This window comes from Hoplias malabaricus, chromosome 3 (assembly GCF_029633855.1).
Source record: "Hoplias malabaricus isolate fHopMal1 chromosome 3, fHopMal1.hap1, whole genome shotgun sequence".
Classification (NCBI taxonomy): Eukaryota; Metazoa; Chordata; class Actinopteri; order Characiformes; family Erythrinidae; genus Hoplias; species Hoplias malabaricus.
The window spans coordinates 68223485-68248812 of record NC_089802.1 but is presented as its reverse complement, the minus strand read 5'-3'; the positions used below and the strand labels follow the sequence as shown (position 1 = coordinate 68248812).

Sequence of the window (25328 nt, the reverse complement as noted above, 5' to 3'; positions counted from 1 at the left end):
AAAATCATCATCAGCCAGGTCATAAACCTGGTTTTAGAATTGAAATTTTCCGGGGACCATTTGTTAGGTGGTCCCAAAGGGGACTACAAACCCAAAAGCATTTACACAAATATGATTTGTAAACATAATATAGATATATAATATGAACATAGTATAGCAATCGTAAGTGAATAGTAAGTGAAATGTATTTTCATTTTAATTAATTTACCAAATCTCTTTACTGAAGTGTCTATAGTAATAAAACCAATGCTTTAGACTAAATATTTGCATTCAAATATTTTAATTTGTATTAATTTTTCAAACTATTTTGCTCTAGTTTGTGTATTTGTAGTTGATACATATTTTTAATAAAGAAAATTCTGTTCTTTATTTAAAAAGATGTATCAACTACAAACTAGAGCAAATATAATGTATGTTATAATGAGTTTATGTATGAGAAAATATTTCACTGGTGTAGGGAGATTTTGTTAAATGTGACAAAGCAATTGTGAAAATGTGATATGTACCATGTGTTTATCATCACAGAAAGAGGACTCTGGTACTTATAACAGTAAACTTTGCTTTCCCTTATGGGAAGCAGCACCTGAATTAACCCTCCATAATTTAAATTTTAGATTTATATTTGAATGCATAATGAAGAGACTGCGGTACAAGTATTACATTCACAAAAATTTATTCCAAAACAGGGGAAAAATAATTCCACAACATTGTATGCCTTTATCCTCGGTTAAAACTCTTCAGTAAATATATTTAACATCACTCATTAAACTGAAAACAAAGACATCAAAGAAAGCTTGAAAGAACAGTGGTGCTTCAGAACAAGCTTTACATGGAACTACATTTACTGCAGAGAAAAATAATCAGGAGAAATATTCATATAATATTTCTTATACTTTTATGTACATTTATGGAATATGGTTCTCTATAAAATGCAGAGAGGGGGGTGCAATTTTTAAAAGAATATTAGTCTCTAATTACTTTAATAATGAAACTGTACAGAATCTGCATTGTTTTTGGAGGGTGTCCTGCACTCTTGGGAAGCTTAGCAGATATGTACCAGGACAACCAGTGTGTATAGGCTCATGGGTCATTTTTCTCTTTCCAATTTATCTATTATTTAAAAAATAACTTTTTTTTATCCGAACTTTTGTTCATGGTAGAGTACTCTATATTAAAAAAGATATATTAAAGTCTCAGGACTAAAGAGATCTGAAAATATGAGAATTAAAAAAGCTGAGCCACAAAGAAGCACTGAATGTCTACAATGAATTCTGAATGCACATTACCTACGTGTGATACTGCTCTTTATCTACCTGTGCCACGTATTTGCTCAGCTGGACAAAGCACATCTACAATAATATGTATTTCTCACAAAGGTGATGCATTAAATTAATACACAGCAATCATGTAAGGAATAAATCGTAACTCAAAACAAAAGCAAATAATGTACACAGGGGAACCAGCCAGGATTCCAGACGGGTGACATGTAAATTAAGGGGGAAAAACAATCTGTTCATCAGCCCCCAAAATTAAAAATAGCTTTCTGGAAGGAACTATACGAGATGTCTTTTAAAATACTTCTGCAGTGTATAAAATCAACCATCAGGGTTTTCCTTCTTAAAACCAAGGCTTTTTTTTTTTTTTTTAAACACATGTCAAATAACCTGGGAGTAACTCATATGTGACTATTTTCAAGGCATGGGCAGGAGGCAGAGAGAAACTCTATTAAAATGATTCCATCCATACTGAGAGTCTGGATTTACAATAATAAAAGACAAAATAGAAAAAAAATGCAGGATAGATCAACTTTCCTCGTCTTCTGAACCTCTGAACATTTAAACAAAGTCCCAGCTAAAGACAACCTGGCTGACCCTCATGTCGTTTCATAAATATTAAGAAAATGAGCATCACATTGCAAGAGAAGATAAAACATGGTACTCTACCAGCCCCTCCATCTGCTGGTTCTTCTAAAAGGGGCATTCCAGCTTAAAAAGAGTACTCTACGATTTATTTTGGTATCCTTATCATGTTTCATCCTCTCACTACAATATCCATCTCACAATACAAAACCTATAACCACTGGAAATCACTTCCTTAGAGAAAATGAAACGCATGGATAAAACAGAGATGTGATTATATAGTTTCCCACCATTGGCTACTGACATGCTTTATTCTGCATTATCCACACATCAATATATGTAGTACTTCATACCTTCAAGACACATCATCAGGGTGGGGGTTTCATTTTCTTCAAACTAAAAGCTCGTGCTCTAAGGAATACCGTGACAACACCACAGGAGGTTAGTAGGCATGTTTACAACAGATGCAGTAACAATGGTTACATTTTTATTTAGCTAAAAGTGCCCCCTCCAGTGGCAAATAGGAGCTACGGTGGTCATTGCCCTAATGTGCTTGCTGCAGCAAATATTTTTCTCAGAAATATATTATTTCTCTTTCTAGTATTTTAGTGATGAGTTGTATTAAGTTCTGTAAATGTTTTCAGTCACTGAATGAAATACTGAGGCCAAAATCTTGACAACAGGACTTCTGTACTTTCTACACATTACAGTGTTAAATGGGAAATAAATAACCAATAGGCCATCTCATATATTGATCCTTTTACTTCGTCATTCATTTATTTATTCACTCATTCATACGTTGTCTGACACCGCTTATCCTATTCATGGTTGGTCCGGAGCCTACCAAGAAACACTGGGCGCAAGGCAAGAACACACCCTGGATGTGGCAGCAGTCCATCAAACACACTTCCACCTTTGGACAATTTTTGCATGGCCAATGCACCAATCAATGTGTGTTTTTGGACTGTGGGAGGAAGCCAGAACACCCAGAGAAAACCCATAAAGACACTGGGAGAACACATCGACAGACAGTCACCTGAGACATGGGATATAGTTTTATATTATTACATAGTGTATCTTTACATATCATTTAGTAGTGGGGACTAGGCGCCACAACTGTAATGTCTGCTAATTGGTTAAAGCTGTAGAAGTCCTGTCACTGTTTTAACTATGACACCATTTTAGGTCAAGCTGTCCATGCAATATAAGTGATCTTGCAACTTGATTAAATGAAATATAAATGAATGACACCAAGTAGTTTTTGCAGCTCTAGTTACAAGCAATGTAATTAAAACACAGGAAGGAAAAAAATAACAACAAAATAATAATAAAAACCACAAAACTAGGCCTGAAGCCTTCATTCATTACCATCTGAAATATGCCCACACTATCAAATATACAATATATACTCTCTAATAAGTAATTATTTTCTACACTCCCACAATGTCATACTTCATTTGGTTAGGTAAAAAGTGCTTAAGTATGCTTCTGAAGCTAAAATAATATAACTGATAATGATCATCTTGCAAGAATTTCTAGCCTCTGCTGCTTCTGTATTTGCCTTTATACAGACAACATGAAATCAGGTATCAAGCAACTGAGACCAGTAATGAAATGCTAATGAATAAAGCTGACTGGAAAGCAGCGTGATAGATGCTAACACCTGCTGATAAGATCCTGTAGTGAAGGTGTTATCCAGACATTAATAATAACAATGTTATTATTAATATAATTATAAAGAACAATATGACAAGAAAAATGGTTTAGAGAGAGCGGAAAAAAACAACAAAATATTATTATATACATAAAATTACAACATGACAAAATTTTATTCAGAAGCGCCACGAGAGGGAAGCGTGACTTACAGAGACTAAAGTAACCTTCAGACTCTTTAAATAACAATGTACAACAAATATGTAAGAGTCTGTTTGTAGTAAGTACATTGGGCCAGAGAGAAAGGACTAATTTGTAGTGACTTTCCCAAATGTACTTTAAACGACATTATCCTAGTAATATTTTCAAAATTTAAAAATCTGCTGTAAACACTGGATATTTGAATTAATGTAGGGTTTTCATTAATTTTCTCACAATGTTCACCCTCTGTGTCCTAACAAAGGAGTGAACTTGTTGGGGGTTAGACGGGGATGGGTAAATCTGTGTGAGCAAAGGTGGACTCCGTTCCCTACCATGTGGGCATCATATCAGGGAACCAGACACGGCCCAGGTGCTTAGACACCTCCCAGTGGATGTCATCCAAGCCATACTTGTGATCGGGCACCAACACCTCTTCCATGATGGAGAGCTGTGAGAGGCGGCGGCCACACATCTTCACGAACTCCACAAAGGCGCTGCAGGACACCTCACACTCGCCAAGACCAATAGCTGACAGGTGCTGGCAGCGTTCTGCGATGCGGATCAGCTCCTCGTCTAGTGGCCGGAGCCCGTTGGCGCACACCACCATCTCCACCAGACGAGGGCAGGTCAGGCCCACACGACCGAGCACCTCCTTGCTCACAGAGCGGCCGAAGTACAGGTGTGTGACGGGTACCTCATCACGGAAAAAAGGCCCAAACTCATCCTCATACAGGAAGAAGTACATGACAAGGTTGAACTTGGGTGAGTGGCGCACCATAGCTTCCCAGCTGCTCTTCTTAATCGAGTGGAACTGTTGCCCAGGGTTCTCGCTCACTACATCAATGCGCAGATGCTCTAGATGGACATGGCGCTCCGAGGAGAGGGCCAGCAGCAGCTCATCACTCAGAAGGTGGTAGTTCAGGGCCAACTCACGCAGCCCGTGGCACTGGTCAGCCACACAAAGGATTCCTTAAAGAGACAAGGAAATACAAGGAAATGAGCAAGGCATAGCAACCAAAACACCGAACCATGTTGCATATTGAGTGGGATGTTTGTGAATGCTGTCAATAAGCAAGAAGAAAGGGTGAAATTCCTTTAAGAATGAATCAGCACCCTGTAGACAGCTCCGTGTCCACTGTGCCCTTTAGCCCAAGTTACACATTAGCAGGCAGAACCAAAAATAAAGAACGTTACTGTGTACCAACTGTTTGCCCACCACCTTCTCACCTGCGGGTGAAACATGAGGGCAACTGCTCATCTTCAGCAGTTTGAGTGTGTCACTGTTGTTTGCCACAAGAACCTTGAGTGATGGGTCGTCTACTGGGGTGTCATCAATCTTCAGTGAGGACAGGGACTTGGAGTTTACAAACACCACAGTAAGGGCTGAGATGAAGTGAGACTGAGGGAAAGAAGACAGACAAGCTAAATAATTGACTTCCAAGTTCTTATCTTTAAACAAAGACCTTAATTAGTTACACTAGATTGATTATGAAAAGTACTAATTGAATACACACACACACATTGAAATAAATGCTGTATGTCCACTATGAACTGCTTGTGATAAACAGGCATACTTAACACGACATTAAGTTTGTAAGAAGAGCCTAAATTGTAAATAAGTGAAAACAAAATACAAAATGTAATTTTGAATGAACCAAAACATTGTTTGACAGGCTTTGAACATAAAATACACAAATGTTTGAAAAATTATGGAGGTAGAAATGCACTATACAGGTGACACGGATTAACACTTCCACACATTCCACCTACCCTCACCAACTCCTTCCTCTTTCTACAAGAATTTTAAATTACAGAGCAAAAGTAATATGCCACATGTTCTGGGCTAAGGCTGTCTCTCTATTTGGAAGCTACATTGCCTGCTGTGTCAGGAGTAACTAGTAACCTAGCCATGTTGGAATTGACTCCCCATAATGTTCATTTGGGAGATGAAACCAGTTGGGAGTGCAATTCAATACAACACATTATAAAAAGAAAAATCAAATAAATATATATAAATTGTCATTTATTTTGAAGACACAAATGAGAGAGTAGCGCAAGGGTCTAAATTTCACTTCAATTGAGTTTTGTCCTTGAAGCGTCTCTACACTTGCATTCCATTTTAGCTAGATGTAAACCATACTAAGCTTCATTTCATCATCTTTTGCGATTTAAAAAAAAGCACAGACACTCAGACTGTATGCTTTTCTGTAAAAACTGCTAACTTGATCCATATTTACGGTCTCGTTTTAATCCTCCGACTTTAAACCACAAATTGAAAAGCTGAAAGAAGAAATGGACTGAATATTTATCCATATTTAAACAGAATAAACAGACCAATAAAAATAAATAAATAAATAATTAATTAAATTTTGTGCCAAATGTTTATAACTGATTTAGTCTATTACTTGTTTCAGCAGTAGTAACTGATGCAAACTTAATGTGAGACACATCCTCATTATGTTTTCAAATGCATTGTAAGTCATGCTAATCCTCAAGTAAACATAACTCAGCCACTTGTGTGTGTGTGTGTGTGTGTGTGTGTGTTATTACCTTAGGCAGCTCCATAAAGCTTGGCCGAGCTGTGGAGATGAGCCCTAGGGTTTTCAGCGAGCAGTTAACCAGCTGAGACAGGATGTCACAGGCTGCTTCTGCAGACTCAGTGCTGCTGTCCACCTGAGTGTTCCACATACACCCACATATCACTCAAATGGGAGAGCACAATTTTCACACCTATTATTTTTTTTATGTTTCTGCACCTTGCACAAAGACTGTAAATAAGATCTACTCACCTTGAAGCTCACATACTGCAGATGGTTGGAGTGTCTCGTGATAATCTGCTTGATGAGGTCTGGGTGTGTGGCCTTCAGATAGGAGCTGGCTGGCTGATTGAGCTCAAACTCGAAACACCTCCAGAGCTCGGGCATGTGGAACGCTTGGTTCCAGCCTCTGCACACCTGTGAGGCAAATGCCCGATCCAGCAGGGGCAGGTACTGGAATATCTGTAGGAGAATCTCCTGAGGCAGATAGCCCCAGTCAACTGTGCCATCTGGGCTGTAGCTCTCCTGCTCCTGCGCTGGTTCTTCTGCCTCGTCTCTGCGCAGCCGCTTATAGATTTCAGGGGATACAGAGTTAGAGCCAGGGCCAGGGCCAGAGCTGGGGCCGTCTCCATCCTCCTGCTGCTCTCCTCTCTTTTGCCCTCTTTTCATTCTGTGGAAGAGTACAGAGAAGTATAAAAGACTGAATTTGTGAAATGTAAAAGATGGCCTATGTTATGGCTTTATCAAAATTTTCAATTATTTTTTCAAAAATATATAGTCATGGTGAAAATAACGAATAGGTCATTCCTAATAGGAAAGGCAAAATTGTACATTAAATTTGCTTCGAATAAATATATTATCCTCAACTTCACATATTAAAACTTCAAAAGCATATATCACCTCACTTGTCATAACAAATGCACATTAACGACAAATTCTGCCTTTTTTGTCTAATGTTAATGTTTAAATTAACTTAAAACATGAAGCGTGTTAGTGGCTGCAAAACAGAATGTAGTTGATGTAGCAGAACCACATCTTTACAATTTTTTGTAGAAACAACAACTGACTGAAACAACTTGTCTCCTATGCGTCCACGCCCCCTGTTTCCCTCAGGGCAACAGTCATTGAAACCAAACTAGCTTAGCGTGGGAAAAGTTTTAACAGTTTACACCGAGCCATAACCTCGATAGCAACTTATGAGCTTTGTCGTCGAGCAGCGCGTCTACATTTTAATACATGTTGGTTTTAAATACGGTTAAACAAATATACTAATTATATGCCTGCAAAAAGTGTACCCGCCCGACTAATGTAAGCTAGTGACCATTAGCATTAGCCATTAACGTAAACAGCGCGAATTGTCATCCAATCAAACACAAAGCAGACAGTCAAACAGAAACGTAAAGGAAAAAAGAACCCCGAATCTTTAAAATACAGAGAGTGAAAGAACACTCTCCCCCTCTTAAAATTAAGGTTAGCGTTATAACCTGATTTGTGTCAAGTCGCAGATATAATAGGCAGCGCTTGTCTCATCAGCCCGGGCCTGCACTGGATTTCTTCATTCGCTCGGACCAAACGATCACAAACATTTGCTCTCAGTCGCTGTGAATGGAGCGGACGGGTTGACGAGCGAAAGCCGTGATGTCGGTGGAAGGTTGTGGCCGTATTTTTCTTTCTAGTCCCGTGACCTAGTTACTCCAGTCTGATCCACGCAGAGATGCAAAAATGGCGATGTGTTGTGCTTGGAGAGAGGGAGCAAGTGCACTGTGGGTAAAGAGTGGAGTGTGTGCTGCGCGGTTCCTCCGTTAGATGGCGCAGGAGAACACAGAATTCAACCCAACGTTTGACGGGAACGCTTTATGGTAGCGTCACATTTTTGTACTAAATTCCAATTAATTCGCTAACTTTACCATATTGGGAAAAAACGTAAGACTTTGTGACATTTTTACAAACCGTGATGTAGCAGACTTCAAATGCAAATGACCTTTCATTGCTTCACTCATTTTACTCACAAACTCCCTGTGCAAAATGTAAATTAAAAACAACATACAAAATGTGCAAATCATTGAAACCTTGTATTTAACTGAAAATAGTACAAAGATTGCATTTTGAATTTTAAAAGTTACAAAGTTTTTTGCTTTTTGAACAATATATGGGTGACATGTCTATACACAGTAAACATGACTAACATGCCACAAAATCAGGACAAAAAAGTTTTTTATTAATGTATTAATCTTTCTGTAATTGTTTCATCTGATTAAGTGTCATTGTGGGTCTGGAAACACTGTGTACAAGGAAGAAACACATTACAGACCAGTTCACCATAGTCTCACAATCACTCACAAACTCAAACCTATCTATCCATCCATCCATTATCTGTAACCGCTTATCCAATTTTAGGGTCGCGGGGGGTCCAGAGCCTACCTGGAATCATTGGGCGCAAGGCGGGAATACACCCTGGAGGGGACGCCAGTCCTTCACAGGGCAACACAGACACACACACACATTCACACCTATGGACACTTCCGAGTCGCCAATCCACCTGCAACGTGTGTTTTTGGACTGTGGGAGGAAACCGGAGCACCCGGAGGAAACCCACGCGGACACGGGGAGAACACACCAACTCACAGTCAGTCACCCGGAGCGGGAATCGAACCCAAAACCTCCAGGCCCCTGGAGCTGTGTGACTGCGACACTACCTGCTGCGCCACCGTGCCGCCCCAAACCTATCTATCAACCAGGATATGGCATCACCTGAGGAGGCATGGAAAAAAGAATGGCTGCATAATAAAAAAAAGTCTCTGTGCTTTCAGGAAATACTCAACACTCTCTCTACACCGTATTCACAGGACTGACCATGAAAACACTGCCTTAGGTACAATTCTGTTTAGCAAACCCCGAAGCAGACGTCATTGCAAGTGACTGTTCCTGTGCATAAGCTGGGCACTTAAGTGAGTAAAAACAGTCTCATGCTTGTGCTGTTTGCCTGCAACCCACCATGTATTCACACTCTGGGTTTCACCATGGTGTTTTTGGAGTGAGATTATTGTGATTTATGTGAGAGCACAAAAAAGAGTGTGTTAAACCATATAAAACACTTAATAAGCCCTTAAGTTGACATGGCGGAAAAAAGAAAAGTCTACCACCATTGTGTTCCAGAGCTCTGTCACTGTTCAGGACATGCTGCGTTCACAGACCTGTGTAAGAGGAAAACATCAAACTTTAAAGCATGGCATTAAACTGCATATCCTGGAAGTTATCTCTCTGAGATTGTGACTGTTGACAAGTGCAGACTAAAAGATCTTTCTAAACAGACCTCTGCAGCCATTTTGCAACCCTTTTGCAAAGTGTCCTCTTCACTGCACAGCACCAATGTAAACAAATGTGAAAGATGGATATATTTATTGCATACACAAAGCTTCTCATTGAACTGGGGAGGGTCTCAAAGCATTTAAAAACAGAAACCCGCCACCTCTATGCATTAGAGGTAAAAGGGATCCCACTGTGTTTTATAATAAGGAGAAAAACACTGTAACACTATGTTAGCCATATGAAACCTTTCCCCATATAATGTAATTGAAAAGTGTTTTAGCATTCAATGCATTTCTTTTGAGACAGAATATGTGAGAATTATTCATGCAATGGTCATATACAAGCTTCAGTAATCATGTTATTTCACTTGTGTTTTCATTTATTGTGTAAAACAGACTCTTAGTGGATAATGTTTTTTCAAAACCGTCTGTTAAATTATTTCTCTGTTTTGGCTTGAAGTTGAATACAATGAAAAAAGTGTTATGACAGGTGTCTCTTTAAACCCTATGTAGTGCACATTGTAGGTCATAAAATAACAGTTTCCGCACACAATGCATTGTATGTCACATTATAAAGTAATTAATATTTGGCTATTAGCTTCACAATTCCCTGTTAAACTAGTGCACTGGTCTTGGTGTAGAGTATAGGGCTACTTGGGACACAGCTTGAACTCCTGCATAAGAAAACACTTTTTTAAAGGAAAATACCCCTGTTTCACTGTGAGCCTGTGATATTCTTCACAATAACCTACCTTGAAATATGGAGAAATATTAACTATTTAAGTGTAACAACAATTATTTCTTTATTAAAACTGATTATGTCTCTCCCACACAATTTGGACAAGGCCCAACCAGTGAGTATAGTTAAATCTCCTCATTTGAGTTCACACACGCAGACACAATATTTCCTGGTTGTTCTGCCCACATTTCCACAAGACTCTGAAGTGGAGTGAGAAATGTCCTTAGAAATTTTGCTTTACTGTCACTCATTACTAGAAAATACATCTTATATAGATTAATTACAAACAGAGTGATCTATTTCAAGTGTTTATTTCTTTTAATGTTGATGATTATGGCTTACAGCCAATGAAAACACAAAAGACATTATCTCAGAAAATTAGAATATTGCATAAGACCAATTTAAAAAATATATATATATATTTTTAATACAGAAATGTTGGCCTAATGAAAAGTATGTACAGTATATGCACTCAATACTTGGTAGAGGCTCCTTTTACATGAATTACTGCATCAAAGCGGCATGGCATGGAGGCGATCAGCTTGTAGCAAAGCTTATAAATTCTGGAAATCAATTTATACACTGTTTTTCCTATTATTTGTCTATGACTTACCTATGCTGTAGAAAATGAATAAATATTATCTTTCCAATCTCCTTATTACCTCAACTAATCGTTAGACTAGTCAACATTTTACACTAAGCATGGTGACATTAATCTCACGTGTGACTACTTAGAGAAATACACTCTGTGATCACAACTGAACATCTATACATTATCGTAGCTGAAGTCCCTTATTATAGGAGGTTTCTACATGTAAAGTATGTTATATATGTCGTAGAAGAGACAGAAAGTACCTGGTGTGGGGCTCCAGCGAGGCACAGTAGTCTCAGTGCTAGCATTATCATCAAGAGTTTGCTGTTTTGATCCTTCATGTCTCCTTAGCCGTCTAACATTTAGCGTTGGTGGCATTTCTGAAAGATATAGTGACTGGCTTCACATGCACCTAGCTTTGTACCAGGTTGTGACTAGTTTTAACTAGGTAATGGAAGGAACTGGCACAGATTAAATGAGGAAGATTGGGTAACCTAATTAACTTTGATATTCAAGAAATTTCATTTTCTTGAGATGACTTCTGGAAAAGTCACATTTCAGGTTAAAGGCGTGGACTCAGCTGTGGCTTGAGCTCTAGGGCAGGGTGAGTGAAACACAACTTATATCATTCACTTTCTCTCACGCAGGCCCTCAAAACACAGGTAAGTGGAATCCTCAGAGGGAATTCTGTTGAATATCTGTTAATGTTTGTCTGTTTATATAATATAGCTAAAAACTGGTATCTCATAAGAAGTGAAACGTGTTAAGCTGTGATATTATGTTGTCATTTCTATAGTTTTTTGTTTTAACAGCAATGTAGTGATTTTCTCTTTACAAAAATCTCATATTTTTCGTGTTATATATTATAATGATATAGGGGTTCTCAACCGATTCTGTCACAAGGACCACCTGTTTATTTAGAACACATAAAAGCCTACACTAAAAACAAACAAAATTTTTAATCATGGTTTGTCTTTAGGAAGCATCTTTACATACCATTGCTCAGGGATGTCTATTAATTTTGTGTATAGTGTGAAAACACTTTATATTTCTTTTTTTAAATATATATATTACTATTAAAGCAGTAATATGAAATATCACATTTCATGTGTGTATTGCCCTGTGAGTGACTGGTGCCCCCTCTGGGTTGTGTTCCTGTCTTGCGCTGATTCCGGGTAGACTCCGGACCCACCGCAACCCTGGATGAAAGGTGGCAGACAATGAATGAATGAATGTATTACAATGGCACAACATGTAGTGTCATTGTCACACAGCTTCAGGGTCCTGGGGTTGTGAGTTCGAGCTCCACTCGAGGCGATTTTCTGTAAGGAGTTTGATGTGTTCTCCCCATATCCGTATGAGTCAAAAACACACACTGGTAGGTGGATTGGTTACTCAAAAATGTCTATAGGTGTGAGTGAATATGTTTGTGTATGTCGCCCTGTGAAGGACTGGTGCCCCCTCCAGGGTGTGTTCCTGCCTTGTGCCCAGTGATTCTGGGTAGGCTCCGGACCCACCGGGACCCTGAACTGGATAAGCAGTTACAGACATAGAAATGAATGAATAAATGTATTACAATGTACAATGTCTCTCCAGAAATATGAATGAATGGCAGACATACATGCTTGAGACACAAAAATTTATAGTGTGCATTCATTTAGGCATGTGCTCATAATGCGGTCACTTAGGCATGCGTCCATTGAAAGTGGTTGTTGTAACTGTAAAAGTGTTTGTGTGTGGGTGTGTTTCCATGCATCATAAGGACAGGTTCTTTCAGCTCAAACCCACACAAGCAATGGAGCTATGGGTGTGACAAGAAAATAAGCACCAGCAAATTGTCACCAAATATGAATGGCATGATGCTCATATAACACATGGTTTCTTACACTTTATGAACTAATGTACGAAGAGATGTTGTATGCAAAATGCATACAAGAGGAGCACATTCCAGGACCTGTGACTTTGCGAGTAAACTATATCTAAAGCACTGATTTACTTTAACGTTTATTATTTTTTATTTATTTATTTAATATTCATATTAATAGCTGACATTCATTTCATATTTGAAGAGAAAGCACATGAACACACCCAATCACACCTTTCACATTTTGAAGATTCAACAAATGTTCCTTGATCCCTTAGTAATAATCAAACACTTAAATGCTTATGAATTTAAGTAAATTGAATGTATAAATACATCATCATCACTGTCGGAACCAAAATCTTAATTTTAACATTTTTTTTACATGATTTGAACACACTACCTACTTCTTATTATGTATTTTGTGTTAATTTCACAAGAACTAGACCATTATAAAGGATACCAATGTATTAAAATGAAATCTTATTTCATGTGTTGTTATTAAATTTAATTCATGGGTGCTCTGGTTTACTCCCACAGTCCAAAAACAGGTTGGTAGGTGGACTGGCTTCTCAGTAGTGTCCATAGTGTGAATGAGTGAGTGAATATGTTTTTGTGTGTCGCCCTGCGAAGGACTGGCACCCCCTCCATGGTGTGTTTCCTTGTGCCCAATGATTTCTGGGAGGCCCGAAGCCACCGCGACTCTTAACTGGACAAGCGGTTACAAAACAATGAATGAATGAATGATAAATCATATTCACAGTAGTATTAATTTAAAGTTTCTTGTAAAAATTGTTTTGGCTATTTTGAGCTATTTTTGAGTTATATTACAAATACAGTATAAAAGTCCCTATTTTATAAAATGTTCTAGCATTTAAAATGAGCCTTTGCTGCTGTACAAAAAAAATGATCTAACTGTTGTAGTGATTCATACATAAGGCTTAAAGTCAAGTTCATTGTTTCTTTTGCAGACAGAAGGAAATTAGTCAAATGTAGTGTCTGACTGACCAAAACTGACAAATCCTATTCAACACAATGTATAAATATTTCTCTGAACGTCTTTTTTAGGTGACAGTGTATAATGACACGTTAGAACATGCCACTTGTGGATTGTGACAAAACCTGTAAATTCATTACCACTCTATGTCTTCACAGATTTTCAAAATGTCATCCAGCAAGACACTGCAGTCTGGTTAGATTTTTTAAAATATGTTTGTGTGTATGTGTGTGTGTGTGTGTGTGTGTGTGTTTGTGTTCATAATTAACCACCTTTGAGAACAACATCCTAGTAATATCTTAGCAAAAGTAACCTAGCAGCACTATAATAATCTCTATAATGGGGACTTATTCTCATATTCAACTCAGGGTATCAGGGTATCAGAGACCCAAACAAACGACGAACAGGTTTACTGACGGACAACAGTTGGATCAGAAGAGACACAGAGGAGGAAGTATCAGTGGAGTAAGAACATTCAAGACAAAGATATACACATTCAGATACACACACACACACACACACATAGGCCTACAACCAAAAAAAATTAAATGACCTACTTGTATCTAAACTCACTTAACATTTTATTAGCTCCACTTATCACATTAAGACAAAATATTTATACATATGTTTGTTTTTTCTCCAAAATCTGCTGTCTAGCCCACCTACCATCACCCCCAGCAAACCTCCAGTTCCTGCCAAGTAAGACCTCACAGAACAATCTTAATCACTCTTTCAATTTTGGACTTGCTGTTGCTTATATATATATATTTTTGTAGGAATCTCGCACTCAGTCCAGCCTCCAAAAGTTTTACAGATCGTGTGTTCTCAGGGGCCAATACCAACGAAAAAGTGTAAGTACACTTTTTAAGTGTAAGTACACAGTATTTAATCAGAAACAGAGCTCAAATTATCAAGGCAACCTGATGTATTTGGGTTTATTTAGGTCTAGGTAGTGGTTTACTTGTTTATGGAATCTCCACCCAATGCATTTTAACCAATCATATTCATCCAAATTACATACCTTCGGCCTTGATGTGTTTCTGGAAAAGATTCCTAATGTTGAGATTCCTACTGTTGAGGATGTTAAGGAATATCAAGGAAACATGATGTATTTGAGTTTTTAGGCTGACATCAACTGCTTTTAGTCATCCTTAGGACTGTTTACTTGATTACTCTCATAAAATCATGTTACAGTAGTAACTAATATTAAAAGTCTTGTCCAAGGATTCTCTTCCTTTCCAGAGCAAATGAACACACCTCTTTTCTGGGAGGAAGCCAACCATGCTACAAACTACAACACATTAAGTGTAATCTGAATCACAAATGTATTTGTTTTCACAGAATGTATGTGTTAGAAATATTAATGGTACAATTTTTCAGCCCTTCACCAAGCAGGTTTTTTTTTTCTTTTTACAAAAATCACTAGTCAAAATGGGTCTAAAGGCATGGCTGCCTTGAGGAAGAATGAAAGTGATTGGTTACCAGCCGACAGACAGGGATAAATGTGATTGGTTAGCAAGCATTGGGCAGAGATTTTCAAATACTGCCCCATAAACCAGATGCTGTTTTAAAAGCTACTTGTTTTTCCAGGCACATAAAATACACTGTTTTATGAGTTCTTTCAGGTATTATCTGTAACAACTTATCAAGCCTTCCCCAAGTTACTGGGGCCAAAGGTGGAAACACACCCTGGAGGGGGCATCAGTCCATCGCAGGGCAACAAACACTCACACATTCACTCACAATTATGGACACTTTTGAGCAGCCAATCCACCTACAATTGTGTGTTTTTGGACTGTGGGAGGAAACCCATGCTGACACAGGGAGAACAATCAAGATCAATCTCCTCACAGACAGTGGCCCGGCGTGGGGCTTGAACCCACAACCCACGACTCTGGAGCTATGTGACAGTGACACTACCTGTTGCACTGCTCTGCTGCTCCAATTTAGAATTTACTTAATATAATTTACTCCTATATTACATATTATTATATATATATATATTATAATTTATAATACATTACTTATCATGCTGTATCTTTAAGTGATTCTGGAAAAGATTCCAAGTGTTTTGTTAGGCTACCTTTGTAATGTCATGTGATAAGAGAAAACACAACATATTTGATGGATCAGGTTGCCTTGATATATTATTAGACATCTCAAAGATTCACAGTATAGTTTGACGGCAAATTTTATATAATTTGCACTGTAGTGTGTGTAAAATATTCTGATACTGATTTGTCATTGCCAAAAGGTATACCCCTGTTCGAAAAGTGGTGGATAATAAGTCACTGGTGTTAAATGATCCACATACAGATATCAATTTCAGGTAAGTCTTACTGACTTTGTTTATGCTTGCATTAAAAATGAGTACTGTATCTGAAAGCTGTCAAAATACACCTTTTAAAGGCAAGTGTACCTGTGTTTGTGAATGTGTTTAGATCTAGCTGTCATTATACAGAAGTAGTTGAGAATTCGTTATGATTGACAATGAATATGTGTTTAAAGACATTGTGGTCTGATCTGTATATAAATACATCCTGATTAAATCAATTTTGTGTGTGTGTGTGTTAGTATTAATGCCGAGTGTAAACAGGGTCATTGTGTTTATACAATGCCACCTCACCCTGTTGAGAGCAGATAAGTTAATCCATACATTTTTTTTTGCAGTTAGTACAATTAATAGTCATGTCTAAGCTATTCATTTTTTCCACTGCAGTGACAACAGCTTCACACTATCACCAGTGCCTAATGTACCTTCATCTCCAGTGTAAGTATTTTAACAGAAGGAATCATTCTGGGAATAAATCAGTAAAATGCATGTACATAGCCCCCATAACAAAAGAAAGTGGAGTGTTAAAATCTTCTAAACATCATTGTTTCTAACAGCCAGACCACTACAATCTCAGAAAGGACTCAGGTTTCCAGTGTCATCAAAACTGAACAAACCACAAACAGCTACGAATCAAAGTAAGACAACGTGTTGTTATTCAAATATTGTACATGGGAAAAAAAATCTATAATTAATTAATGATAAGCTTAGTGTTGATTTTTGTTTTGCTTTTTTTTTTTTACACACAGCAATATAACTTCTCCAAAACAAGTTACAATTATCACTAAAACAGCAACAGTACCAAGGCTGGCTGCAAGAAAATTCACAGCTCCCAGGTAAACAAGCATTCACTACAAAACCTCAATATCTTTTTAATTATTCCCAAAAAATGTATTAATATCATACACAATAAAGGCACAACTTTGTAATCATTAAGTGGGAGGCATACTTGCCATATTACAAACCACTTTAACTGGCTCCTGTCAATGGCAGTCACCTGAACGCTGAGAGAGACCAGCGACCCTGTGGGGAAAAAAATAAATTCAGCTGCTTGCATTTGCAGTCTCTTTCATTTGGTTGTTATCCCGTGCTCGTGACCATTGGTGAGTGTGGAGACGGAGTCTGACTGACAATTTAAGAGCTTTCCTTTATGTGCCAGCACCCGCTTCACAAACTATGTTCCGGTAATGAATGACCGCATTTCTGAAGCCGTTCACTGCCTTGGTTACAGACAAACGGTAACTAGCACAGAAAGCCAATAATCACCCACCTCTCTTCACAGCAGATTCACCAGTGTTAAATCAACATTATTAGTGTTAAATTAACACTGGGAGTGTTGAGAAATGTACATTTTTACACTAATGGTGTTGATTTAACACTGGTGAATTTGTTGTGTAGTTCAGATAACTACACTATCTGAGTCCCCCAGCAGAACGGTGGAGATAACCTTCTTTGTAAACATTTAATTGGTCAGCCTGCACATCAGTAGTCATTGTTTACGTCAGGCAAAGCTCATGTACCTACCCTCATCTCGAGCAGCTATGCCCCCCCTCCCCGAGACGTGTCCTCTTTTTCACCATCTCAGATCTGGTCACCCTAGGTGTGTATTCCCCACTTACCTGGTGTTTCTCACTCTATGCAACGTTTGGTTCAGAATCTACACTGTGCATAGAGGGGAGCTTATATTCTAAATGGTATCTCTGAACTTCCAGCATCATCTCTATTTCCTTCCCTCCCAAATGATGTTACATTCCATGCACCAAGAGTCAGTCTCCTCTGCCAAGGTCCATACTGTCAGGGACACCTTGCCTCCTGTCCTTTGTCTGATTGCCATTGCTCTGCACTCCTTTGTTCTGGGCCATGTGTGTGGTGGCGCCACTTTTTCTTACCATGCTTCCTTTTTGGGCTAATTTTTCACTGGAATAGGTGGAGTATACTGCCACCGGCTGCTTGCCATAGAACACTACACCCAGGCTTTGGAGGTCATTAGACTAAACAAGCTTTTCTGCAACGACAATCCCCCTTTCAAGGAAGGAGACACACATAACACACACGTTATTATTGCTTGACTATTGCTAATAAGCCATGTCTTGTTTCCAGGGAAACACTGGACATTTCTGATGATATACTGTCACCCAGACTGTCTACCACTCTGCACACAAACCCTGTCAGGTGAGATTTACATAGATAGCCACTCAAGGGATAATAAACTGATTTATTTATGGCTTGCTATTTGATTCTTCATCTCATGAGTTACACTTTACAGAGTGAAATTCACTTTCATTCATTTTGCCAACTTTTATTGATAATGTGATGACAGATTGGTCTTTTGATACTTTACTTTCACTTTCAACCTTATGACATTCCCTTCAGAACTATGGACTACAACAAAGACCTAGTAAAGGGATTGATTTAAAGCATGACTGCATTATATGTTACCCTAAAATTACAGCTTAAAATCATTGTGGTGCTTCCTTGAGCTGTAATAGCGAGAAGAACACCTCTGTCGTTGCAACTCTCGGCTCTCCACTGCAGAAACCGCACTATGAAACTTTTGGAGGAGGGTAGAAAATCACTTCACCTTCCTACCCCTCCCCAGGGGAGCCCCAGGAGCAAAAAAAAATAAATAAAAATTTTTACTTAGCTCTTTACGCATGTAGAGATTTTAGTAGAACTGCCTGACTCTCCTCTACATTATGTGCCATAGGTGACAGATCAGTCCAGTTAAAGACATCTGTGTTTATGAATCCATACTGCTGTAGCACATCCGTAATAGGGGCGGGCACTTTTTGCTGAAATATCCATGGACTCTTCTAGAAAAGTTAATGCTTTTATAGCAGCTTATGTGTTTCTTTATGAATCTCCACATCATTGGTACTTTCACACAGAAAGCTCTGTAGCGTTTCTGCATGCAGAGTTTATGGGCTGTGTAATAATATTTAAGACTGTGTGCAGTATGCACTTTTAAGTACTCTTGACCCCGTGTGGCTGTATTTATCACACTAACATGACAATTTCTCAAGCAATGACAACTGAGGTCTTGAAGATCACATATATGTAGTATTGGTTTGTGGCAGGCATTAAAATTGAAAATGTATTAAATGTGTTTATTTTTACAAAATATAATCAAATTGGGGGCGGCACGACAGATAATGTGCAACAGATAATGTCACAGCTCCGCAGCTTCGGCGTCCTGGAGTAGTGAGTTCAAGCCTCGCTCTGGGTGTCCGTAAGAACCCTCCCCATGTCTGCGTGGGTTTCCTCTGGGTGCCCCAGTTTCCTCCCACGGCCCAAAAACACACGTTGGTTGGTGGACTGGCTACTCAAATGTGTCCATAGGTGTGAGTGTGTGATTCCCTGTGAAGGACAGGTGCCCCCTCCATGGTGCATTTCCGCCTTGTACCTAGTGAATCCGGGTAGTCTCTGGACCCACCTCGACCCTGAACTGGATAAGTGGTTACAGACAATGAATGAAAGAATAATTAAGTTGGTCATTTTAAAAAATGGAAATATTACTTCCCACTTTATTCAGTAAAATAATGTTTCATGAGAGTTAACAAATCACATACTCATTTTATTAATGCATTTTACTAAATGCCACAACTTGTGTGCTGTAAAATGCATGGAAGGTTATTGTAGTAATGAATAGATGTCTTTACTTGGGAACATGTCATTTGCATTTAAAGTGTTAAAGCATATATATTTACGTTAGATTTTACACGGATTTATCTTTGTTCCATAGCAACATTTTTTTTTACATTTTATTTATAATTAATATTATTTGTTTATATTATTTGTTACAATACATTAACTGTAACTTAAAAACCATATTTGTGAGTATATCTTTTAAGGCATTTTAGATGGAGTTTTTGACACTAATCAAAAGGTGAAGGAGACAAATCAATAATCGAATCATTCTTTTCCTTTCTCTCTCACTCACTTGAAAAAATCTGTCTAACAGCTATAGTTCACTTCGGTCAACAAACACTACCAGGTAAGTAAGTTACACAAAATATACTTTGATTGATGTACTGGAAACACACACATCTACATAAGCACTTTAATTCACTGTTAACTTTATCGGAAATCTAACCCTGCTCTAAGTAAGTGGGTTTGTCACACCATAGACAACACTGACAAACTTTCAGTTTGGTGCAACATACAGAGGTAGTCAAAGGTTTAATAAAGTTAATGTTTTCCTGTGTTTCAGGAGCACGCTATTTGAATCACCATCATCCCAAACTCTGAGCTCACTTCCTGTGAATTCATCACCAGGCCCAAAGTTATCAAAAAGGTCAGTTATAAATGTCCCCTGAAGAACAATTCACTGTACAATGTAAAGTGAAAGCCAAACTGTGCCCAAAAATCAGCCATCATGCCATAGCTGAGTATTTGCACTTTTAAAGTGCAGTATACCAATTACAGTCTGAATGGGCAGTTCAGACATACAGGGGTGGTTTCCCAGACAGGGATTAAGCTATATTCTCCTTTCAATGGTAAATCACAATTCAAAATGCTTTGTCCAGGACTACGCTTAATCCCTGTCAGGGAAATCACCCCTCAGGGTTTCTGAAGTCATAAACCTATTGACCAATCTCATCAACTTGCCGGACAGGGCTTTTGAGCTGCAGACTGGTAACAAAGGTGTAAATAAGGATAGGGTCAAAGATATCAGAAAGGGACTTTAACAAACTCTTTCTGACCTAATAGCTGTGTGTCTTCAACAGGATTGTGGGTAAAAGGGATCTCTGCTCATTCTGTGGCAAAAGCATTGTTGAAGGAGAGAGAATGATTTTGGACGATCTTCAGATCTACAGTCACACAACATGCTTCAAGGTACATTTATAAAATGTCATATACATCTGAGACCTGTTTCAAGTTTACAGTTAAGGGACACTTTTTACTTAAGTATGCATGTTAAACATGTCTTAAGTCATCAAGGCCTTTTCCTAATTATCTTTACAGTTTCTCAGAGTTTATATTAGTACTGCCCAAAGGGAGGTCCGTGAAGAGGTTTGTGTTGGTCCACAAGAATATTACCTTAACCTGATTTACGTTTCCAGCACTTGTCAGATGCTTTTTTCTTGAGCAAATTACAGTTTCATAGTACAGAGTAAGTTATTACAGCATTAGTAGTCTTGCAAAAGAATGTTGTTCCTGCTTGAGCTAGGAGTCAGATGCTAGTCTGCTGTAGGAGGACACTGATGCTTCCCATAATGTTTTACCCTCCCTCATCCAGGAGGACAAACATATATATCTACCATATATTTTATTGTTTGTTTTTATATAACTAAAATTGTGTTATACTAATACTGTACATTACCATACCGTGCCACATACTGGTGGCACGGAGGTGCAGCAGGTCACTGTCACACAGCTCCTGGGTCCTGGGGTTGTGTGTTCAAGCCCCACTACTGGTGACTGTCTGTGAGGAGTTTGGTGTGTTCTCCCAGTGTCAGTGTGGGTTTCCTCCAGGTGCTCTGGTTTCTTCCCACACTTCAAGAACATACATTGGTAGGAGGATTGGCTACTGTCCATAGGAGTGAATGTGTGAGTGTGTCGCCCTGTGCAGGACTGGCGCCCCCTCCAGGGTGTGTTCCCACAATTGATTCCAGGATGGTTCCAGACCCACCGTGGCCCTGAACTGGATAAGCGGTTACAGACAATGAATGAATGAATGATAAATGAATAATACAGTAGTGTGCTGGTTTCACAGAAAGAGCTAAAGCATAATCTTGGACTACACAGGAAGACAAATAGATCTACTGAAAGGAAAACATATATGTAGTTTTAGTGTAATGAATTTCTAAATTAAAATATACCTACCTACTGTATTTGTATATCTTTCTTTCTGTCCATTTGAATATCATCAACTTCCCCTAAACAAAACACTTTCAACTTCTTACACAAAGACTTAAACAAAGGTTTAGGATTGACTGATATTAAACACTAGGGTATTGAGATTAAGAATAATTGTCATATTTATTTTCAATTTACTAATGAGTAACTAGATTAGACACCAGAACTTAGTCTTTCTCCATATAGTTATAAGCTTTTGAGCTTTAAATAATGTATCTGATACACACTTGTTATAAATAATAAATAAAATAAGCAACCGGATTGATATTACATTAGAGAAAGCAGGTATTCCAATCTTTTGAGAATTCATTCAATGTCTGTAACCACCTATCCAATACAGGGTGGAGGTGGGTCTGGAGCCTACCCGGAATCACTGGGCACAAGGCAAGAACACACCCTGGAAGGTGCGCCAGTCTTTCACAGGGCAACACACACTCACACTTATTGACACTTTTGAGTCGCCAATTTACCTACCAATGTGTGGTTTTGGACTGTGGGAGGAAACCGTAGCACCCGGAGGAAATCCACTTGGACACGGGGAGAACACACCAACTCTTCAAAGAGAGTGACCCATAGCAGGACTTGAACCCACACCCTCCAGGTCCCAGAAACTGGAATCTGCTGCACCACCATGGCACCACTTTTGAACATGTGTAACAGAAAAGAATAATATTTCAAGCCAGACCTTCAAACAACATATTTCCACCCACCTGATTTTTCTTTACCACCCCCTATCTTCATCTATGCTTCTGCTTCTGTTCTTCACATCCTTTCTCCTGAACCCTACATTGTTCTCTGCTCATTTATCTTTCATTGTTTGGACTTGCCATCCTTTCTTTTCTACCCTTCTATCAATCAATCAATCAATCAAATTTTATTTATTTATTTTATTTTATTTATTTATTTATATTTCTCTCTCTGTCTCTCTCTCTCTCTCTCTCTCTCTCTCTCTCTCTCTATATATATATATATATATATATATATATATATATATATATATATATATATATATATATATATATATATAGAGAGAGAGAGAGAGAGAGAGAGAGAGAGAATGGAATATAACAAAGTGGAATTCTACTTTCTATCTAAAAAATATTGAACAGTGCCTGTTTAAAGCAACATTATATTAAATAGATAAAGGAGGGAAGCTATCACATTCATGTCTTCCTCTACCTCCCTCCATTTCACAGTGTGAGCAGTGCTATGGTAGTCTGGGTTTTCTGGAGGCGGGCACCACTCTGTGGGTGCATGGGGACAAGGTGAAATGTGACAACTGCTACAAGAAGACCAAAGGTAATTATGTCACTCAAAAGCAGACAGCCAGTCAAATCACATCTTTATTAAGGAAGCCTTTACATAAGTTCTTTAACCTTTGTGGTAAGTAAGTGCTATTATGCTCATATCCAGTTTGTTAGTCACCCCTTTTAATCAGTGAATTCTGCTCAGACATTCAACTGTGCACACATCTTATATAAAAAATCATGTAATGAAATGGGACGCTCTGATTCAAGCTCATCATACACAAAGCTAAGCGTAGGCTAAAGGGATATAATGCACCCATGCATTTGTGAAGCTGGTGGAACTGCAATTTCCAGAGTGTCAGAGCATGGTCCAGAACCTTTTGGATGAACCGGTGTGGCGTTTGTTATCTAGTTAATTAATTATTCAACATCATTACCTGAATACACTCATGTGGTTGTGGCTGTATGCAATCAGATCCTCACAGAAGTGTTTCATTATTTGTGTAAAGCTGTTACTGCAGCAAATGCCGATGAACTATACATTCATTTTCTTAAGTTCTGATTAAATGTTGGATATGTCCACAAGCTTATGGCCATGGTGTATACACAATACACAATAAACAAGTTTAAATATAATAATATTGACAAAGCCAACAGGTTTGAGTTTGACGGTTATGTCATGTTCTTGTTTGGTCTGGGCAGTTTTTCCTTTGGCTTTTATGTTGTTTATATCGATATCGGAATTATATCTTACTGACTGAAATTTTGAAATATCTCGTGATATAAATGTTGGTCATATCGTCCAGCCCTGTATCAATGTCTAATAATTTCATAACTGCCCTCTGCTTTTCAGATCAGTGGTTTCGCTGAGGAAATGAAGACTTTTTCTGGACCTTGCAAACAGAAGAATAATATACCAAGCTTCTGGATTTGACGCAAAACATGTTATGACTTTGGTGTTTATCGTTGTATGTATTTATATGGGAAAAGGAGCATATCAGGACTTATACTGGAAAATGCCATTATGACAAAACAATGAGATTCATATTCATATAATTTATATATAGTAATATTTCATGCATTATATGCAAAATCTATTCATTTCTATGGAACAATGGTGTAATTAAGGACTTTTTTCTGTGTCTGTGATTGAACAGAGTATCTGGGTCTGTATAAGCTGAGAAACACTAAAGTTTTTAAATAAAACTGTTTTTATCAGTTTTAATTTCTTGATATGTGGTGTTAAAAACATTCTAAAATGTTTTAGTTAATTGGTTTGACTTACTACAAATGATTATTAATATGATTTTGCAAATCTAAATACAATAAAAAATAATTATTTTTAATCTGTATCTTTTAAATAAGGTACAAAACAATCCATGGTAGGAGTAATTTTCTAAAGAAGGGCAGCACATTGGCTCTGCAGGTAGTGTCACTGCCACACAGCTCCTGGATCTGGGTCCTGGGTATAAAACTTCACCTCAGATCACTGTCTGTGAAGTGTTTGTGTGTTCTCCCTGTGTCTGTTTGGGTTTCATTACAGTGCCCCAGTTTCCTCCCACAGTGCAAATAAAGTTGGTACATGAACTGGCTACGCACAAAATGTTCTTAGGTGTGAATGTATGAGTGAATTGGCGAGTGTGTGATGGACTGGTGGACCAGGTTCTCCTCTTTCTGCACTTTGTATATCAGTCCTGTTGCTATCACATAGCTCCTGGGTGCTGGGTGTGTGGGTTTGAGAGCCGCTCTTGGTGACTGTCTGTGAGGAGTTTGGTGTGTTCTCCCCTATCTGCATGGGTTTCTTTTTGGGCTCTGGTTTCTTCCCACAATTAAAAAAACAACGCTTATACAATGTTTACAGGTGAATTGGCCATGCAAAAATTGTCCACAGCTGTGATTGTGTGGCCCCTGTGATTGACTGTCGACCTGTCCAGGGCAGGACATTTCCTTATGCCCACTGATTCCAGGTAGGTTGTGGACCCACTGCGACCCTGAACGAGATAAACGGTTACAGATGATGAATGAATTTAACAGAAACAACAAGCTCGGATTTGGCTCAAAAATAATGACTTAGTTATAAAACCTGTTGACGGGGGTGGAGCTGATGTTGGAGGAGCCTACATAATGATTAATTGATCATCAG

At 38.3% G+C, this 25328-nt stretch overlaps 2 protein-coding genes across 2 annotated transcripts; one reads left to right on the top strand and one right to left on the bottom strand.

Moving 5' to 3' along the window:
- Positions 1–665: 665 nt before the first annotated feature.
- On the bottom strand, positions 666–8062 carry fbxl3b (F-box and leucine-rich repeat protein 3b). The gene is made up of 5 exons (XM_066665359.1): positions 7735–8062; positions 6503–6920; positions 6264–6386; positions 4941–5112; positions 666–4682 (listed from the first exon to the last, which is right to left on the bottom strand). Exons 2-5 carry the CDS (start codon positions 6917–6919, stop codon positions 4042–4044), a joined length of 1353 nt encoding a protein of 450 aa, XP_066521456.1. The 5' UTR covers position 6920; positions 7735–8062; the 3' UTR covers positions 666–4041.
- A 3475-nt stretch (positions 8063–11537) lies between these two features.
- Positions 11538–24365, top strand: LOC136692900 (LIM and calponin homology domains-containing protein 1). The gene is made up of 15 exons (XM_066666626.1): positions 11538–11551; positions 13906–13942; positions 14116–14212; positions 14405–14446; positions 14524–14598; positions 16002–16076; positions 16467–16517; positions 16637–16717; positions 16829–16915; positions 18180–18251; positions 20041–20073; positions 20290–20373; positions 20807–20915; positions 23135–23237; positions 24039–24365. The coding sequence occupies exons 2-15, from the start codon at positions 13915–13917 to the stop codon at positions 24053–24055; spliced, it is 954 nt and encodes a 317-aa protein (XP_066522723.1). The 5' UTR covers positions 11538–11551; positions 13906–13914; the 3' UTR covers positions 24056–24365.
- The last annotated feature ends 963 nt before the right edge of the window (positions 24366–25328 follow it).

Coding starts and splice junctions, on each gene's coding strand:
- LOC136692900 (XM_066666626.1), top strand. CDS start 13,915: ATGTCATCCAGCAAGACACTGCAGTCTG. Junction 18,252..20,040: donor CTGCACACAAACCCTGTCAG/GTGAGATTTACA, acceptor TCTGTCTAACAG/CTATAGTTCACTTCGGTCAA. Junction 20,074..20,289: donor CGGTCAACAAACACTACCAG/GTAAGTAAGTTA, acceptor CCTGTGTTTCAG/GAGCACGCTATTTGAATCAC.
- fbxl3b (XM_066665359.1), bottom strand. CDS start 6,919: ATGAAAAGAGGGCAAAAGAGAGGAGAGCAGCAGGAGGATGGAGACGGC. Junction 5,113..6,263: donor GCTTTATGGAGCTGCCTAAG/GTAATAACACAC, acceptor TCTTTCCCTCAG/TCTCACTTCATCTCAGCCCT. Junction 4,683..4,940: donor CCCTCATGTTTCACCCGCAG/GTGAGAAGGTGG, acceptor TGTCTCTTTAAG/GAATCCTTTGTGTGGCTGAC.